The following is an 18,564-nucleotide window of genomic DNA, read 5'->3' as shown; positions in this document are numbered from 1 at the left end:
CTCAAGCTGAGTTGGGCTTCAGCCCCACCCTGGTGGGAACCCCATTGCTGTACCCTCCCTGAGACTATTAGCCTCTCCCAAGCAGCATCTCTGCCTACATGGCCATCCCTGCTTGACCAGAGGTCCAGTGTGTGAGAACATAGGATTCCTCATTCTTGATCCCAATCTATCTGCTTTTGTGTGTGCTAAAAGGCTGGATTTGAAATTAGGCCTTGGCAATATTAGAAAATTAGATAACTGTGCTACTGTCTGCAGAGAAGAGATTGCCCATCACCATTTTGGGGCATCTGTTTCCAGGTAACTAGAGGTTAATTGCACTAAAAATAGAAGAGGTGCCTTCAGAGGACTTTCAGTAGTGAAGAAAGGGTTAATCCTGTTTCTCTACAAACCTTGGAAGCAGTTTGTCTGGAATTGTCCAAACCATTACCAGAGAGCTAATCATCAGCACTGGTATTATATATGAAAAAGGAAGGCTAGGGATGTGTGGTATGTCTGGTAGAATTGGTAGCTGGATGCTTTCCCCCATAATTCAGAGTTGGTATTTTAGTTAGAAAGGCTCTCTTTCAGACTGAAGTTGTTTCCAGTAACTGCCTTTTCCAACTAAGTTAAGGTGAGTTGAGAGCATGCTAAGCATTCTCCACTACTTGTTGCTATCACATCTGTATATTTATGAGGAAAGAGAAATCTGAGATATACTGGAGTTTTTTGTTTTTTCATTACTACTGTTAGCCTAGCTCCATTGTTTGATTACTAATTTGTGGACCTTTGTGAAACTGTCTGGTGTGAATATATTCTTTTCTTTCACATTTCTGTTTAAAGGGCAGGGGAAAAGGGAAGCAAACTGTAGCAAAAGAGAGATAAATAAAGTAGATTTCATTCATTTATTCTGTTACAAATTTTAATTGAGTGCCTTCTATATTCTGGTCATTGTTCTTGTTGCTGTGGATATAGCAGTGAAAAAGACAAAGAGGGGAAGAAGGGGAACAGATGTAAAACTGGGAAGTGAATTAGTGGGGAATGGGCTGGGAGGAAGAATTTAAGTGCTCAGAGAAGGTCTCACTCAGATCTTATATTGGAGCCAAAATGTAGATTACAAGATGTTGCTAAGATTGGACTACATGTCTTGCTAGTCATGATAATGACTTGGACCAGGGTGGTGATGACGAAAACTGAGACCCTGTTACAAGCAGGAATTTCTCTGGCCTGCTGCCTACTTTTTCAGTGCAGTCTTTAATCAGTTTTACATTTAAATTTAAATAAAGTAATATTTTGACATAGCATATAGTTATGTGATTTCTGGGTGCTTTTTTTTAATTGTTGAAGTTTTTGACCATTAATTACTGACTGTAAAACATCTAATTTGTTTTTGGCTTCTATATACTGATCTTCCTAAATCCATATGTATCAGTGTTTGTGAAAGTTGTTTATAGCTGTTTATTAAAATATTTATTGTCTTTCTTATTATAAAAGCATTATACAGAAAGTATAACAAAATATAATGAAAAAAATAACCTGCAGGGTGCAGTGACCCACAGCTGTAATCCCAGCACTTTGGGAGGCTGAGGTGGGAAGATACCCTGAGGCCAGGAGTTATCAGCTTGGGAAACAGAGTGAGACCCCCATCTCTATAAAAAAAAAAAATTACAAGTAGCTGGGTGTGGTGGTGTGTGCCTGTAGTTCCATCTACTCAGGAGGCTGAGGCGGGAGGATCACTTGAGCCTGGGAGGTTGAGGTTGCAGGGAGCCATGATTGCACTATGCACTCCCACCTGGGCAATAGAAGGAGAGACCCTGTCTCAAAAAAAGTAAAAATAAATGGTAACCCATGATTCCACTTTACAGATAAACATTTTGTTTTCTGTTTAGTCTTTTTTCTGCACACAGATATATTTATTTCCAAGTGTTTTTTTATTTTTTGAAGTAGTAAATTTGGTAAACAATAGTTTTCTTAAGAGTTCAGTAGTTAGGTGTTTTGTTTCATTTACTTTTTCGTAGCCTTCTTCAAGGTATGGGATCAATTTCCTATTCTTTTCACTTGAACTGCTGCTGTCATTAGTTGAAAAGCCATCTTCGCAATAGGTGTTCATTGTGTAATTCTGATGTATTTTGATTACATTTTCTATGTCTTCAGCCAGCTTTTTAATAATATCCTTAAAATGTTCATTGAGCCGAAGTCACAGATTAGTCCTTGAGTTCAGTTTCTTTTCCTTTTTTAGATTTATTCTTTTCTCAGAACTATAACTTGGTAAGCTTTGCCAGAAACCATCATTCTAATTTTCAGCTAATATAAATTCAGTATGTTAGTTTGTTAATTAACTCTTAGATTGATTCTATGATTTATGGTGATTTATTTCAGCTTATAGCAGTATCATCTAAATATTGAAATGTTAGAAATATCTTCTTAAAATGTTTGAATTAACTTAGATCTTAACTATAAAAGTATATTCAAGAAAATATAAATTATTTTTGAAATATGTTTGTCCTCAAAGCAGGATGAAATGTAATGATGATTCTTGATTATTATTTTGCAGACTTCAAAGGAAGACCTTCTGCAGGCTGATTTTGAAGGTGCTTTAAAGTTCTTTAGAGTTCAGCTTCCAAAGAGATACAGGGCAGAGGAAAATGCAAGAAGACTGATGGAGCAGGCTTGCAATATTAAAGTAAGACACATGAGTTTTTATATAATAAAGGTAAAATATGAGTATGGAATAATACAGCAAATTATGTAAAAAAATTTTTATATGTTGCAAGGTTTGATTATGTTTAAGGTTAGATTGTGTATGAACTGGTTTCTCCCAGATGTGTTTGCCAGGCTAATATGTGTATAGTAGCTGTACTTTCTAGTAGGACTTAGAGTGAAAGTTGGCAGGCTCAGATTATAACAATAGGAAGACAAACATTTATCTCATAGGTGGGGCTGTAGAGTGGGCTGCTGTGATAGTGGTTTCCATGGAAGCAGACTTAGTATTTAGCTTTTGCCATCTGTTTTAAGATTATTTAGGACAAAGCAAGAAAAGATTTCTTAGGCAATGCTTTCATTTCTCTAAGGGACTTGGAAAGTTTGAGTCTTGATCTGCCCATTCCTATCCCACACCTGCCAAATATCTCTGCATACGTTGTCACATGTCTGATAAAACTAAACACATTTTATAAATCAATTTGAAATTGAAAACTCTTTCCAGAAAGTTGTAGTATTAAGGTGAGAGAGCATTCTTAAAATATTTGGAACCAATTTACTGATGCTAATTCTTACACCTCTACAATATGCCAGGGTATCTTTTTACCCAACCATAACATAAATATAAATTGTTTTCCTAAACAAACAAACAGAGATCCTGGTCTTAGGGACTTTACATTCTTGTAGAAGGAAACAGAAAATAAGCAACATAATAAATATATTATTTAACATGTTAGAAGGTGATAAACAGCTATGAAAAAAAAAGAGTAGGGGAAGATAAAGGGAAATTGGATTGGTGGGGGAGCAAATGTTATGATTGTTATTAGATAGTCAGCGTGGACCTCACTGAGTCAACAAAGGAGATGAGAGATTAGTCATGGAGATGTCCCGGGGAAAAGCTTTCTAGGCAGAGGCAACAGCAGTTGAAAGGCCCAGAGACTGTCTCATGCCTGGGTGGGCTTGAGGAACAGCAAGGTCAGTGCAGCTGGAGTGAAGTCAATGAAATGGGAGTAGTAGGAATGCTCACAAAGAGCCAGAAAATGTAGGCCATTGTAAGCATTTAGGCTTTACTTTGAGCGAAGCAGGGAGCTCTTGCAGGGTTTTTAGTGGAGCAGTGATATGATCTGTCTGAGGTTTTCAAAGGATCACAATGGCTATTTTGTTAAAAACAACCATAGGAAGGTAAGAGAAGTAGGGACATCAGACAGGAGATTTTGGAGTAATCCTCTTGAGAGATGATAGACTGAACCAGGGTGTTCACAGTGGAGACAGAGATGGAGATGGAGTGGAGATGGAGATGGTTGGAACCTGGGTATTTTTTAAAGAGAACCAAAAAGATTTCATGATATATTAAATGTGAGTGTGAGAAGAAAAGAAGAGTTAAAATGATTGCACAAATTTTGAACTACGCAACTAGGAGATAAGAGTCACCATCAGTGTATTAAGCATATTACTTCAAAGGTACTTTGACCAGACTTCTTTTAGGCACCAGAGCCACTGTAACATTTTTTTGTGTAACACAATTATTTTGAATTTAAAGCAAATTATAAATGTTAAAAAGTACAGTTCAACACTGAAAGTAACTGGGCAGAAAAAAATTATTTTGTCTTTCAAGTGAGCGTTATATTCAAAGAGATCATTTTCCAAAGCTATCGTAAGAAAGATGGATTTCTGAAGTTTTCATTCTGAAATGAAAACTCTTGAAAGCCTTCACGACTGGTTGTTTTATTTGGCCAGAGTCTAAACCACATTTATTTGTAACTTTGAAAGTATATTCTAGGCCGGGTGCGGTGGCTGAAGACTGTAATCCCAGCACTTTGGGAGGCCGAGACGGGCGGATCATGAGGTCAGGAGATCGAGACTATTCTGGCTAACACGGTGAAACCCCGTCTCTACTAAAAATACAAAAAACTAGCCGGGCGAGGTGGCAGGCACCTGTAGTCCCAGCTACTCAGGAGGCTGAGGCAGGAGAATGGCATGAACCCGGGAGGCGGAGCTTGCAGTGAGCTGAGATCCGGCCACTGCGCTCCAGTCTGGGCGACAGAGCGAGACTCCATCTAAAAAAAAAAATAAAAAAAAAGAAAGTATATTCTAGTGGGCATGATGCCTTTGACTGAGTTTTGTGGGTGGTGAATTTGAAAGGTAGGCTTCAGCCAACTGATTGTTTCAGAGATGCCAGAGAGAAGTATTGTAAATTGGGTCAATACTGTAGGCATCCTTTAAAATAAAATATTTATTTCTAAGAATATAAGAGTGGAGAAATAAGAGGTACAGGTAAGGTGAAAAGTTAAAGATTTTTAAGTGAAATCTCAGAACATTGGCAAGTCACTGAGGACAAAAAAAAAAAAAACAGGAAAACAATTGAAAAACATGAAATGTATAGGGAAAAATTTTTTCTCCAACATAATTTATGAAGTTCCTGGAGGTGGCTAGTGATTATCAGTCCAGAAACATGGAATCTGAGAGATAGAGAAGCATAAAATGTTAGAAAACAAGTTCAAAATGTAATCCAAATGGACTGTTCCTGGAAGGGAAGTGCTGGGTACAACCAGAATAAATTTTTTTGGACATGAATAGGTAAATATGAATATTTTTAAAGCTTTTAATATGGTTTCAATAATTTAAAATGTTTAATAATTTAATAATTTGTAAAGTTTTAATAGTTTTTTTGTAGGGTTTTCTTTGCATTATCTAAGGAGAATGCCTTTTTCTTGGGTATTTAAGACGGTATCCACAGGACACCATTTCATTTATAACATACAATTGTGGAGTGAATGATTGTGAGGCAGATATGAGGTGAAACTGAAAGAAGGAAGACACTAGTAGTCCAGTATTGGGCTGGGATTGTGCTGGTACTAGAATGTGGGTCTCCAATCCAAAGGTCTAAAACTGTCTTTAAATCAAGACCTATATTTTGGTTGCTTTTATGTCAAGACTGTGACTATATGTACGTACTTATATACAAACATAACTGAAGAGATACTTACCCTTACACTGAGGCACTCTGATGTTTTTTGTTCTATTGTATTGTATTTCCTTTTTTTTTTCAAGATGGAGTCTCATTGTCTTGCCCAGGCTGGAGTGCAGTGGCGCAATCTCTGCTCACTGCAACCTCCCAGGTTCAAGCAATTCTCCTGCCTCAGCTTCCCGAGTAGCTGGGACTACAGGCATACACCATCACACCCAGCTATATTTGTATTTTTAGTAGAGACAGGGTTTCACCATGTCGGCCAGGCTGGTCTTGAACTCCTGACCCCAAGTAATCCATCACCTCAGCCTCCCAGTGTGCTGGGATTACAGGTGTGAGCCACCATTGCCCAGCCTATTGTATTGTATTCTATTCTATTTTAAACTTCTCCCCAGATCCCAAGAAAATCCCCAAACCAAAAGGCTGACTACAACCCACTAAATCGATTTTACAATAGCTTGTAGCTTTGAAAAATCACCAAGACCTGTCCCACCATTCCTACCACCTCCCCATTCCCCACTCTGATCTACCCCAACCCATGAGAGGCTGTAGACGATGAGGTGTTACAATAAATAATGGAAGTGCATGTGTGGATAAGGATGTGAGTCATCATGCCATCATTACAGCAGCTTGTGCTGGCAGTTGGAACTTTTAGGAGATGATGGACTTACAGACTGAGACTTATGTGTTAGACAAAGCATTCATGGACAAAGGTGACTGCAGGCATGGAATAGGCAAGAAACTCCGCATAGCCTGTTTAAGATTAAAGATAGAATTTCTGCCAAAAGTAATCACGTTTTTAAAATTTTAAAATTATTTGCAAAGTTGGTGTTATATATAGTTGTATCTTTTTTGAATGGACATGTTCCCATTGAATTACTCCCCAGAATAATCACTTTCTTCTAATTTTAAGGAACTGTAACCAGTGATTTCAGTGAAACTGAAACTGACTTTAAAATAGTGCAGCAGTTGCAAGCAAAAAATAACTTGTTAACTCTGTATGTGGTTTATTTCTGTGAATGTACCAACAAGATTTGTTAATAAAGCACATTAGATTGGATAAATAATTTTATTTTTCTAAAACTTGTATGACATTAAGTATCAGGAACATTTTCAATAGCTTCTAAACTGGTAATTTAACTAATGTGATTCCAGGTTATTCTAATACCCTTCTGTTCCTATGGTTTCAACTAGGCTAAAATCAGAAAACATATTGACCCATCAGGCTTTACTTTGAATAGTCATTTGGTTACTTTCAATATTGAAATCAAGACCTAAATAAAAGATGCTCAAAGTGCCTAATATGAATATCCTGTACTTTCCCAGGGAGTCAGTTTGTATTAAATATCATAATTTGATTTTTGCCTTATAGTTAAAAATTCTATCATTGCAGAGCTTCTTAAATTTGGGTTTTGGCTTCAGAGACTCTGAATTACCAGAAATTTGAATTTCTTTGTATGAACGTATGAGCATTTTGTTTTTCTTGGTAACATAATATATAGCCTTTTTTTTTTTTTTTTTTGAGACGGAGTTTCGCTCTTGTTGCCCAGGCTGGAATGCAATGGCGCCATCTCGGCTCACTGCAACCTCCGCCTCCTGGGTTCAAGTGATTCTCCTGCTTCAGCTTCCCGAGTAGCTGGGATTACAGGCATGTGCCACCGTGCCCGGATAATGTTGTATTTTTAGTAGAGATGGGGTTTTTCCATGTTGGTCAGGCTGGTCTCATACTCCCGACCTCTGGTGATCCACCCTCCTTGGCCTCCCAAAGTGTTGGGATTACAGGTGTGAACCACCGCACCAGGCCTCATAATACATAGCTTTATTAAGTGCATATACACATAATCTTCATAATTCTTGATCTGATTACCTGTTTTCTACATATTTTTATTCAATACCATTTATATTGTATGAGGTTGAATTGATGAAATACCATTCCTGTTGGTCAGAAACTGTCAGGTATTTGATGGTTGTTTGTGATTCAGTATTTTATGCCTCCTTACAGCTCAGATAGATGCATATGTAGCTTAGCTCTATGGCCATGCAAACTTTTCCTGAAAATTATTCTCCGAAGGTTAAGAAACAAGTCTTTTTTTTTTGAGATGGAGTCTTGCTGTGCCACCAGGCTAGAGTGCAATGGCACGATCTCTGCTCACTACAACCTTCACCTCCCCAGTTCAAGCGATTCCCCTGCCCAGCCTCCCGAGTAGCTGGGACTACAGGTGCATGCCATCATGCCTGGCTAACTTTTTGTGTTTTAGTAGAGATGGGGTTTCACCGTGTTGGCCAGGATAGTCTCAGTCTCCTGACCTCGTGATCCACCCACCTTGGCCTCCCAAAGTGCTTGGATTACAGGCATGAGCCACTGCACTCAGTCCAGTCTTTTTTTTTTTAAAGTTGATTTTTATGGCCAGGCGCGGTGGCTCAAGCCTGTAATCCCAGCACTTTGGGAGGCCGAGACGGGCGGATCATGAGATCAGAAGATCGAGACCATCCTGGCTAACATGGTGAAACCCCGTCTCTACTAAAACTACAAAAAAACTAGCCGGGCGAGGTGGCGGGCGCCTGTAGTCCCAGCTACTTGGGAGGCTGAGGCAGGAGAATGGCGTGAACCCGGGAGGCGGAGCTTGCAGTGAGCTGAGATCCGGCCACTGCACTCCAGCCCCGGCGACAGAGCGAGACTCTGTCTCAAAAAAAAAATAAAAATAAAAATAAAAAAATAAAGTTGATTTTTATTTGGAATAATGTTCCAAGTACCATATTTACAATGGACTTCACTAGTAGCAAAGTTCTTAAGCACAATCATCCCAAATTTTCTGTTGGTAGAGCTTTATAATAGAGCATTTTAAAATATGTTAGCTTATTTCACTTGTATTTTATTAGTAAAAATAATTTGAGCAAAATTAAAATGCAAAATCTGACATTAACCTAAAAGAAGAAAATTAGGAAAGAAAAGTTATTTATTGAGTGCCTGTTGTGTCCCAGAAACTATGCCAAGAGGATTTTTCAGAGGAAGTAACAGTTAAAATGAAACCTGAAAGATTATTAGGAGTTAAGGAGTGTACCAAGGCAGGGAGAAGGATGTTTCATGCAGAGAATATGCAGAAGCCCATAGATAAAAAAATATGGAGTTGCCCAAGACCTGAATGTAGGTCATGACTGGAGAGTAGGATGCAAGGAGGGAGAGGGAGTTAGGGGAATAGATAGAGAAAAGACTAAAGAGGTAAGCAAGAGCCAGCCAGCTTGTGCAGAGCCTTCTAAACCATGGTAAACAATTTGGATTTTATCCTGAGGGGAGTGACAAGCACTGAAGGATTTAAAATAAGAGACATAAATTATCAGGTTATTGTTAGGAAGGTCATTCTGGTTGCTGTGTGAGAATGGATTGAAAGGGTTAAGATTCAGTATAGGTGACAGACCATTTCAGGAGCTGTTGCAGTCATCTAGGTGAGAAGAGACCAGAGTTTTTGCAATGGGCTGAAGAAATAATGGATGAATTCCAGAGACATTCAAGACATAAAATGAACAGATTTTAGTGATTAGATGTGAGCATCAGGGCAGATAAAGAGAGCCAGTGATAGCACTTAGGATTCTTACTTAAGCAACTTGGTGGAAATCACACTGAGAAAGAAAACAAACAAGAGAACAAATTATAAGCACTAAAGATAATGAGTTAAATTTTGAATATGTTAAGTTTGTGGTACATATCCACAACTCATATCCAAGTAGATATAAATGTCCAATAGGCAGGTGGATACTGAAGTGAGATCTGAGCTAAAAGTAGACATTTCGGAGTCATCAGCATTGAAACCATGGGAGTGGGTGAATTCTCATAGAGGAGTATATACAATGAGCAGAGAGAAGGTTGGAGGATAGATGCATTCACATGTAAAATACAGACAAGGGAATAGAAGCTGGTGAGACTAAGAAGGCAGGAAGAAACCCAGAAGAGTATGAATGTGAACACTAAGGGAAAAGGTGTTTGTTTTCAAGAAGGAAGGAGTTGAACAAGTGCCAGTGGTACCTAGAGGTCATGTATAAGGTACTGAGAAGTAGAAAGTGGCTATTGTGCAATATTTAATGAAAAGAGATCCTCAATGGTCTTAATGGAAGTAGTTTCAGTGAAGTTATGACAAATAAAAGCCAATGATTCAAGGAATAAATAGCAGGTTAGTAAATGGAGAAATGAAGATGAGACTGTTTTTCTAAGGTTAGTATGGGGAGAGGATGGAAAATGGAAGAGATAACCAGTAATTGGACTGGGCATAGTGGCTCACACCTGTAATCCCAACACTTTGGTAGGCCGAGGAAGGAGGATCACTTGAAGTCAGGAGTTTGAGAGCAGCCTGGGCAATAAAGTGAGACCCCATCTCTACAAAATATTTCAAAAAGCCAGGCGCAGTGGCTCACACCTGTAATCCCAGCACTTTGGGAGGCTGAGACAGGTGGATCCCAGGAGTTTAAGACCAGCCTGGGCAACATGGCAAAACACCATCTCTACCAGAAAAAAAAAGAGAAAAATTAGCCAGGCATGGTGACATGTGTCTGTGGTTTCAGCTACTTAGGAGGCTGAGATGGGAGGATTTTTTGAGCTTGGGAGGTGTGGGTTGTAGTGAGCTAAGATCATGCCACTGCACTCCAGTCTGGGTGACAGAGTGAGACCTGTCTCAAAAATATCCCCAAAAATTATCTGGGCATGGTGGCACATGCCTGGAGTCCTAGCAACTCGAGTGGCTGAGGTGGGAGGATGGCTTGAGCCCAGGAGTTGGAGGCTGCGGTGAGCTATGACTGTGTCATTGCACTCCAGCCCAGGTGACAAAGCAAGACCCTGCCTGTCTCTAAAAAAAAAAGAGAGAGCGATAGCAAGCCTGAGAGTAAGTATGAGAAAGAGAGAGAGAGAGAGAGAGAGAGAGAGAGAGAGAGAGAGAGAGATGAGTAAGTACAGGAGAGAGATATAAGAGGATATTGAGACCAAGATGGATTTTTGGAGGATGGGAAAGATGAGTCTTTAATGCTAAAAAATGTCCAATGAATCTTAATTTCTTCTTTGAGTACCTACTGTATGCCAGGCATTGTACCAGATAGACCCCAGAAATATGAGATTGAGCAAAAGCACATATGCTCTCAGAGCTCATGGAATTCACAGTGTTAATTTAATCACCTTAATAAATGTATACTTACAGAGTGAGATAAATGTTCAGAAGAGATATATAAAGATATATGAGAGCAAAGAGCAAAGGAACCTGACTTTAACTCAGTGATCTAGGGAATGCATTCTTGAACTGAGATTACAAGGTATTCCAGACTGAAAAGCAGCATATGCAAATCCTGTGAAGAGGGAGAGAATATAGTAAGTTGTAGAAACTAGGAGAAGGCCAATGTGACTATAGTTCAGAGAATGATGACGGTTGATATCCAAGGACCAAACCACTTCATCTACCAATAAGAAGGAAAAGCCCACAGAAAGAGCAAAGTTAAAGATTAAATAAAGAAAGGGAAATATGTTAACAGAAAAAGGACTCTGAAGAGGTAAGGGATTAATCTCAAAAGAATGGACCTTTCTTTCATTGCAAGCTGGAGGGAATAGGCAAGGGAAGGATGGGGAAAATGGTGAATTTGTAGTTTGGTGAGGAAGAAATTGAGGATATTTCATTTGAAGTTTTCTGTTATTTCTGTTAAACAGGATCTAGAATGAAGGGAATGCAGTAAAGTGACAGCTTTGAGAAATATGGAAGAGCTTTTAGACTGGAAAAACTCAAAAGAACAGCTAGTCTGTATTGTTGTAGACTATGAGTTCATAGTGGCAAAAATCTGCAGTGTTTTGTAATTTTCTCTAGAAACATTCAGTAGTCCAAATGTATATATGAAGAAGACAGACAATTATTTTAACCGCAGTTGAGGTTTGCCAACATGAGACAAAGGAAGGACATGGGGCCAGGGCAGTGCTGTGCTAGTAAACTATATCTTGGGTTGGGGAGTAAGAGGGAGTAGAGAAAGAGGTATCCCTGATTTGTAGCATTTGCCCATTTCCATGGTATGAATACCCACCATGGCCAAATTTCAAGCTACCAATGACTTAACCGCCCCACTCAATTTCTGAATCTTAAGAGTCACTTTTGAGCTGGTAGTTGCTGACACTGGTACACCACAGGGTTGAGGAGATAAGACTAGTAGCAGGAGAGTGGTGGACATGATGGGAAATGGAGTCTAATTAATAGAAAAGAGAGTGAAGATAGATGGGACTGAAAGACTGTAAGAAAAGGGCCTGGGAGAAGGGAGCAAAGAATTATTGGACTCAGGAAAAATGGTGGAAGAGGAGATTAATTCACTTATTGGTGGTTACCCAAGATAAAAAGCATCTTTTTCTCAAAAATTCTTATAAGAGAGCTTTCTGATATTAGAAAGTAATACTGCCCTGGGCCTTGAATGGTGACTCGCACCTGTAATCTTAGCACTTTGGGAGGCCGAGGCGGGCAGATCACCTGAGCTCAGGAGTTCAAGACCAGCCTGGCCAACGTGGTGAAACCCCATATCTACTAAAATGCAAAAAATTTGCCAGGCGTGGTGGGACATGCCTATAATCCTAGCTACTCAGGAGGCTGAGGCATGGGAATTGCTGGAGCCTGGGAGGCGGAGGTTGCAGTGAACTGACATTGCACCACTGCACTCCAGCCTGGGCTACAGAGTGAGACTCCATCTCAAAAAAAAACTGCCCTGTGCTCATAATTTCCAGTGATCAACTCAGATTAATTGGTGGCAGCAAAAACAGGCCAATTACTATTTTGGCATTCATAGCCACCTCCTATGATTTGCTTCTCTTTGTCCTAATAATTCTGCCACCATCACTACCATTTTACTCTGATCACATGATTTAAGGGTTGGAAATGCATTGTAGGAGGAATAGACAAAGATGGCAGAGGCAATGCAGGTAGGGGGAATGAGGGAATGAGGGAATGAGGAAGGGCACTCGTGGTTAAAAACAGAATCCTGACCTGAATCTTCTCACACACCAAAATTGTCTTCCTACCCCATGCTAGAGAGGTGGCTACCAATGATAAGATGTTACTTATCACCTACTTGCCTCAGAAAATTCTAAGTTCTGCTGCAGCCCAATTACCTGTATATTGTGCTGGACTATTTTCTACTCTCCCAAAGTTGCAAATATAATTTGATCGTACCCCTCACAAATCATGTTTTTAATGAGACAGTGGTAGATTCCTTTATCTAGAATTTAATATTTTTTCTTCTAAGACCTCCATATTCGTAACTGGATTTGAATGTTTTTGAAAATAACTTTCATAGTAGAGCAAAACTGTAAAGAACAATTGCGTTAAAAGCAATTTACCTCTAATTTCTTCATGCCGTTTGCTATTTATTGCTGGCTGTTGTTGCTGTATGTGAACAAGAATGTACTCTCTGAAATAGAGGCTTTCTTTGAATTAGCATTGAGGTCCTACAGAAGTTTTTGTCAACTTCCTGGATCTAAAATGTGTGCTTTTATGTACACCATTGAAAGGGTTCATTTTTGATTAAAACACATCTTGTGTTCCTTTTCTATAAAAACTTCTATATATTGACAACCACATTTGAGTTGTTAGGTTTAAAGTGTCATAATCTTCTGCTGGAGAAATGTTATCATGTTATAGGATACAGAGATGTGATAATTAACAAATTGATAATGAAGCCGGGTACAGTGGCTCACGCCTGTAATCCCAGCACTTTGGGAGGCCAAGGCGGGTGGATCACGAGGTCAGGAGTTGGAGACCAGCCTGGCCAACATAGTGAAACCCTGTCTCTACTAAAAATACAAAAATTAGCTGGGCATGATGGTGCATGCCTGTAGTCCCAGCTACTCAAGAGGCTGAGGAGGAGAATCGCTTGAACCCGGGAGGCAGAAGTTGTGGTGAGCGGAGATTACACTGCTGCACTCCAGCCTGGGCAACAGAACGAGACTGTGTCTCAAAAAACACAAATTGGTATTTAAGTAGTTTCTATATCAAAGCATTTGCCACTGTTTGCCTTTGAGACTTCTATTAACACTCATAGTCCTCAGTGCACCTTAGATTGGGGTATTGTTTTATTCCCAGTGAGCAGGGAACATGTTAATGTTGGACATGTTCTGAAACAGTTGATAACAGGCAGAGGAAACAGGTCAGAGTTCCAGATGCTTAGGCATCAGGCACCTTTCACATTTAAAAAACTCAGCTTTTGTGGCCCTTCCTAATCAGCTAGAACAGTGGTCTCCAACCTTTTTGGCACCAGGGATCATTTTCGTGGAAGACAATTTTTCCATAGTGGAGGGGGAAGGCATTAAATTATCCTAAAGAGAGCAGCCTAGATCCCTTGTATCTGCAGTTCGCAATAGGGTTCGTGCTCCTATTCTCATAGGAGCTGATCAGACTGGAGGCAGAGCTCAGGCGGTAATGTGTGCTCTCCCACCAGGCACCTCTTTCTGTGTGGCCCGGTTCCTAATGACCAGTACTGGTCTGCTGCCTGGTAGTAGGGACCCCTGAGCTAGAACACATTTGTCTCCTTTATTTGCTTCTGCCATTTTATTTCTACCCTATACCTACTTCTGCCAATCATTTTCTGGCAGTTCATTAAAAAGAAAGCCATGCATACATTTTAAAATTAACTTGATGGGTAAACTAATGGATATAAACATTGATTTATATTTGGTCAACTCTTTTCTTAGAAAAAGAAATAGTAAACCATATTAATAGAGCATTATGCCTTTATAGATGTTCCAAAATTGGAGCTATGTGCATTCCATGCATGATTAACAACAAAAAGAACATCAGAATTGCTATCTCACCTAGTAGTTTCTTTTTCTTCAAAAAGTTTAAGTTTTTTTAAGTTCTTTTTTCCCTGTACCTGATTCACTCCCAGCAGTCTTCTAATGGATCAAAACCTAATGATTATGCTCTTAAATAGGAGTTTCCATATTTTGTTTACCTTTCTGAAGTGTTTTGCCAAATACCTTTTATCCAGTAGTTGTGATTTATATTTATCAGAGTTGGGATTGGGAACAGCAGTAATCAATAATTTTCCCACAACCATTTACCACGATTCCACATTTCTTTGAATTATTTATTTAATATCACTTGAATTCATATTAAGATTATATTTAAAGTGTGCTTCATAGTTTGTGTTTAGGGATCTGATTTACAGAAGAAAATAAAACATTCCTCTGTATCCTTGTTGCTTCTCACTGGAAATAATTTAATTTCATTCTTTTAGGCAGCAATAAAAATAAATGAAGAGAGGTTGGTTAATGGGCACACAAACATACACTTTGATAGAAGGACTAGCACATCAGGGTGACTACAGTTAACAATAATTTATTGTGTGCTTCAAAATAGAAGATTCAAAAGGTTCCCAACAAAAAGAATTGATACATGTTTGAGGTGATCAATATCCTAAGTACTCTGATGTAATCATTATACATTGCATTCATAGAGCAAAATATCACATATACCCCATAAATATGTACAATTATTATGTATCCATAAAAATAAATTGTGAATTGGCTGGGCACAGTGTCTCATGCCTGTAATACTTGCCTTGGCCTCCCAACACTTTGGGATACTTTGCCGATCACTTGAGGTCGGGAATTTGAAACCAACATGGTGAAACCCTGTCTCTACTAAAAATACAAAATTTAGGCCAGGCGCAGTGGCTCACGCCTGTAATCGTAGCACTTTGGGAAGCCGAGGTGGGTGGATCACCTGAGGTCAGGAGTTCAAGCCCAGCCTGGCCAACATGGTGAAACCCTGTCTGTACTAAAAATACAAAAATTAGCTGGGTGTGGTGTCACGTGCCTGTAATCCCAGCTACTAGGGAGGCTGAGGCAGGAGAATCTCTTGAACCCGGAAGGCAGGGGTTGCAGTGTGCCGACGTCACTCCACTTTGTTCCAGCCTGGGCAAAACAGTGAAACTCCGTCTCAAAAAAAAAAAAAAAAATATATATATATATATATACACACACACACACATATATATATATATATAGAGAGAGAGAGTACATATATATGTATGTGTGTGTATATATATATTTTGTACATATATATATATATGTACAAAAATTAGCTGGGCATGGTGGCACATGCCTATAATCCCAGCTACTTGGGAGGCTGAGGCAGAAGAGTCACTTGAACCCAGGAAGAGGAGTTTACAGTGAGCTGAGATCATGCCACTGCACTCCAGCCTGAGCAACAGAGCAAGACTCTGCCTCGAAATAAATAAATAAATAAGAAATAAATGTCTTAGGTGTTTCAAATAGGTTACATTAGGAAGGCTGGGCCATTGGATCCTGAGGGTTTAGTATTCTAAACACTTAAAACACAACTGTTTCAGATACCAATGCCTCTACTCTGGGGAATATAAAATATAATTATATTAGATTTATTGAGTAATTATTCATATTTTCATTTCTCCAACTCAGATCCATTTACCTTGCAAATATCTAAATCAAATTAATATTCCGGAGAAATTGCTTATTTTACTCTTGGGCCTTTTTCTCTCCTCTCTCCTCTACTGTTCCTAAAAAAAATTTTTTTTTTTGAAATGGTGGAAGCAACATGTAAATGACCATAGCAACCAAAAAAAGCGAAATATTTTAAATGTTGTTCACATATCTCCAACTGTTGTTTGTCAAGCCTTCTGAAGTTCCACTTAAAGACAAACAAACTAGTAAGGAGGAAATTATATTCCTTGCTGTAGTTAATAGTTGTGATTAAATGGGCAGTCTTTTCTCATTGCCAAACCCTCTGGCTTGGGGATTTTGTTTGTTCAGCCTGTGAGAGGAAGAGAGCTATTTCTTTCATCTAGAACATCTGCCTTTTGCCTTTTTTCTCAGCCTGAGGCACTTCCTACCCAAATCATTACTGTATATGTGGTTAATATAGTCTCTTTTAAATACTCATTATTGGTTTTGCTTTTTTGATTTTTATAATGTGAGGGAATCTTGGAGTACAAACGATATGAAGAGGTGGTAAAACATAGTGTTTGGATAGTAGTTTAGGCCAGGAGAAGCATCATGTATTCATTGTGGCACAGGTTCAACAGATTTATCAGTGTGTTAGCCTTTCCAGGCACTGCCTTATTCCCTGTTATCCCTAACCCATAGGGTCACTGTACTTCCTACTAAGTCTTGCTAGTTTTATCCTGAAAAGTTTTAGCTGAAGTTTCTTACAAAGTTGATTCCTGAAGAGGTCATACTTTCGTTTGTTTCTCATGTCTGCTGTTTCACATCTGCATTCATTTTCTAGGGATGCCCTAACAAAATAAATATACACTGGAAGGATTTTTTACTCAACTTTTATTTTAGAATTGAGGGTATGGCCGGGCACAGTGGCTCACACCTGTAATCCCAGTGCTTTGGGGGACCAAGGTGGTGGATCACTTGAGACCAGGAGTTTGAGACCAGCCTGGCCAAAATAGCAAAACCCCTTCTCTTCTAAAGATAAAAAATTAGTCAGGTGTGGTGGCGCATGCCTGTAATCCCAGCTGTAATCTCAACTCGGGAGGTTGAGGCAGGACAATCATGAGGTTACAGTGACTAGAGATGGTGCCACTGCTCTCCAGCCTGGGCAACAGAGCAAAACTCTATCTCAAAAAAATAAAAAAAGAAAAAGAATCAAGGGTACAGGTGCAGGTTTGTCACGTGAGTATATTGCAGGATGCTGAGATTCAGAGTACAAATGAATTTCTCACCCAGATAGTGAGTGTGGTGCCCAATAGGTAGTTTTTCAACTCTTGCCTACTTCCTGCCTCCCTCAAGTAGTCCCGAGTATCTGTTGTTCCCATCTCTATGTCCGTGTGTACTCAGTGTTTAGCTCCCACTTATAAGTAAAACATGTAGTATTTGGTTTTTTGTTTGTGCATTAGTTTGCTTAGGATAATGGCCTCCAGCTGCATCCACGTTGCTGCAGAAAACGTGATTTTCGTTTTCATTTTTCGTTTTTTGGAGACAGAGTTTCACTCTCATTGCCCAGGCTGGAGTGCAATGGTGCGATCTTGGCTCATGCCTCTCGGGTTCAAGTGATTCTTCTGCCTCAGCCTCCCGAGTAGCTGGGATTACAGGTGTGTGCCACCATGCTCAGCTAATTTTTGTATTATTAGTAGAGACGGGGTTTCACCATGTTGGCCAGGCTGGTCTCAAACTCCCGACCTCAGGTAATCCACCTGCCTCGGTCTCTCAAAGTGCTAGGATTACAGGCGTGAGCCACTACCCCCAGCCACCACATTTTCTTTATCTAGTCCACTGTTGATAGTCACCTGCTTGATTCTAAGTCTTTGCTGTTATGAATAGCTCTGTAGTGAACATACAGGTACATGTGTCTTTTTGGTAGAACAATTTATTTTCCTTTGGGTGTATACCCAGTAATAGGATTGCTGGTTCAAATGGTAATTCAACATTTACTACTTTGAGAAATCTCTAAACTGTTCACTACAGTGGCTAAAGTAATTTACATTCCCACCAACAATGTATAAGCATTCCCTTTCCTCTGCAGCTCCCCAACATGTTATTTTTGACATTTTAACAAAAGCCATTCTGACTGGTGTGACATGGTATCTCATTGTGGTTTTGATTTGCATTTCTCTGATAATTAGTGATGATGAGCATTTCTTCATATGTGTTTAGGCTGGTTGGATGCACAGACTGAGAGGCTTAAACAACAGGGATTTGCTTTTTCACAGTTCTGAAGGTTGGAAGTCCAAGATCAAGATGTTGGCAGGGTTGATTTCTTTTGAGGCCTCTCTTCTTGGCTTCCACATGGGACGGTCACCATCTCATTGTATCCTCACATGATTATTCCTCTGTCTATATTATCTGTGTCCTAATATCTCTCTCTTTTTTTTTTTTTTAAAGAGATGGGGTCTCACCGTGTTGCCAAGGAGTGCAGTGGCTAGTCACAGGT

At 39.4% G+C, this 18,564-nt stretch overlaps 1 protein-coding gene across 7 annotated transcripts in view; it reads left to right on the top strand.

Annotated features, from left to right (window-relative positions):
* Positions 1–18,564, top strand: part of RABGAP1L (RAB GTPase activating protein 1 like) — a 795,491-nt gene that overhangs the window by 609,812 nt on the left and 167,115 nt on the right. For 5 of the 7 annotated variants that reach the window (XM_073011765.1, XM_073011766.1, XM_073011768.1 and 2 more), the window contains one exon: positions 2,531–2,659. The exons of the other annotated variants lie outside the window; for them this stretch is intronic. In XM_073011765.1, coding sequence (XP_072867866.1) covers positions 2,531–2,659 — 129 coding nt within the window. The remainder of the gene's footprint in view (positions 1–2,530; positions 2,660–18,564) is intronic. 7 annotated transcript variants of the gene reach the window in all.

The sequence above is a fragment of the Chlorocebus sabaeus genome, chromosome 25, assembly GCF_047675955.1.
Source record: "Chlorocebus sabaeus isolate Y175 chromosome 25, mChlSab1.0.hap1, whole genome shotgun sequence".
NCBI classification, from domain to species: Eukaryota; Metazoa; Chordata; class Mammalia; order Primates; family Cercopithecidae; genus Chlorocebus; species Chlorocebus sabaeus.
This window is presented reverse-complemented; position numbering and strand designations above follow the sequence as displayed.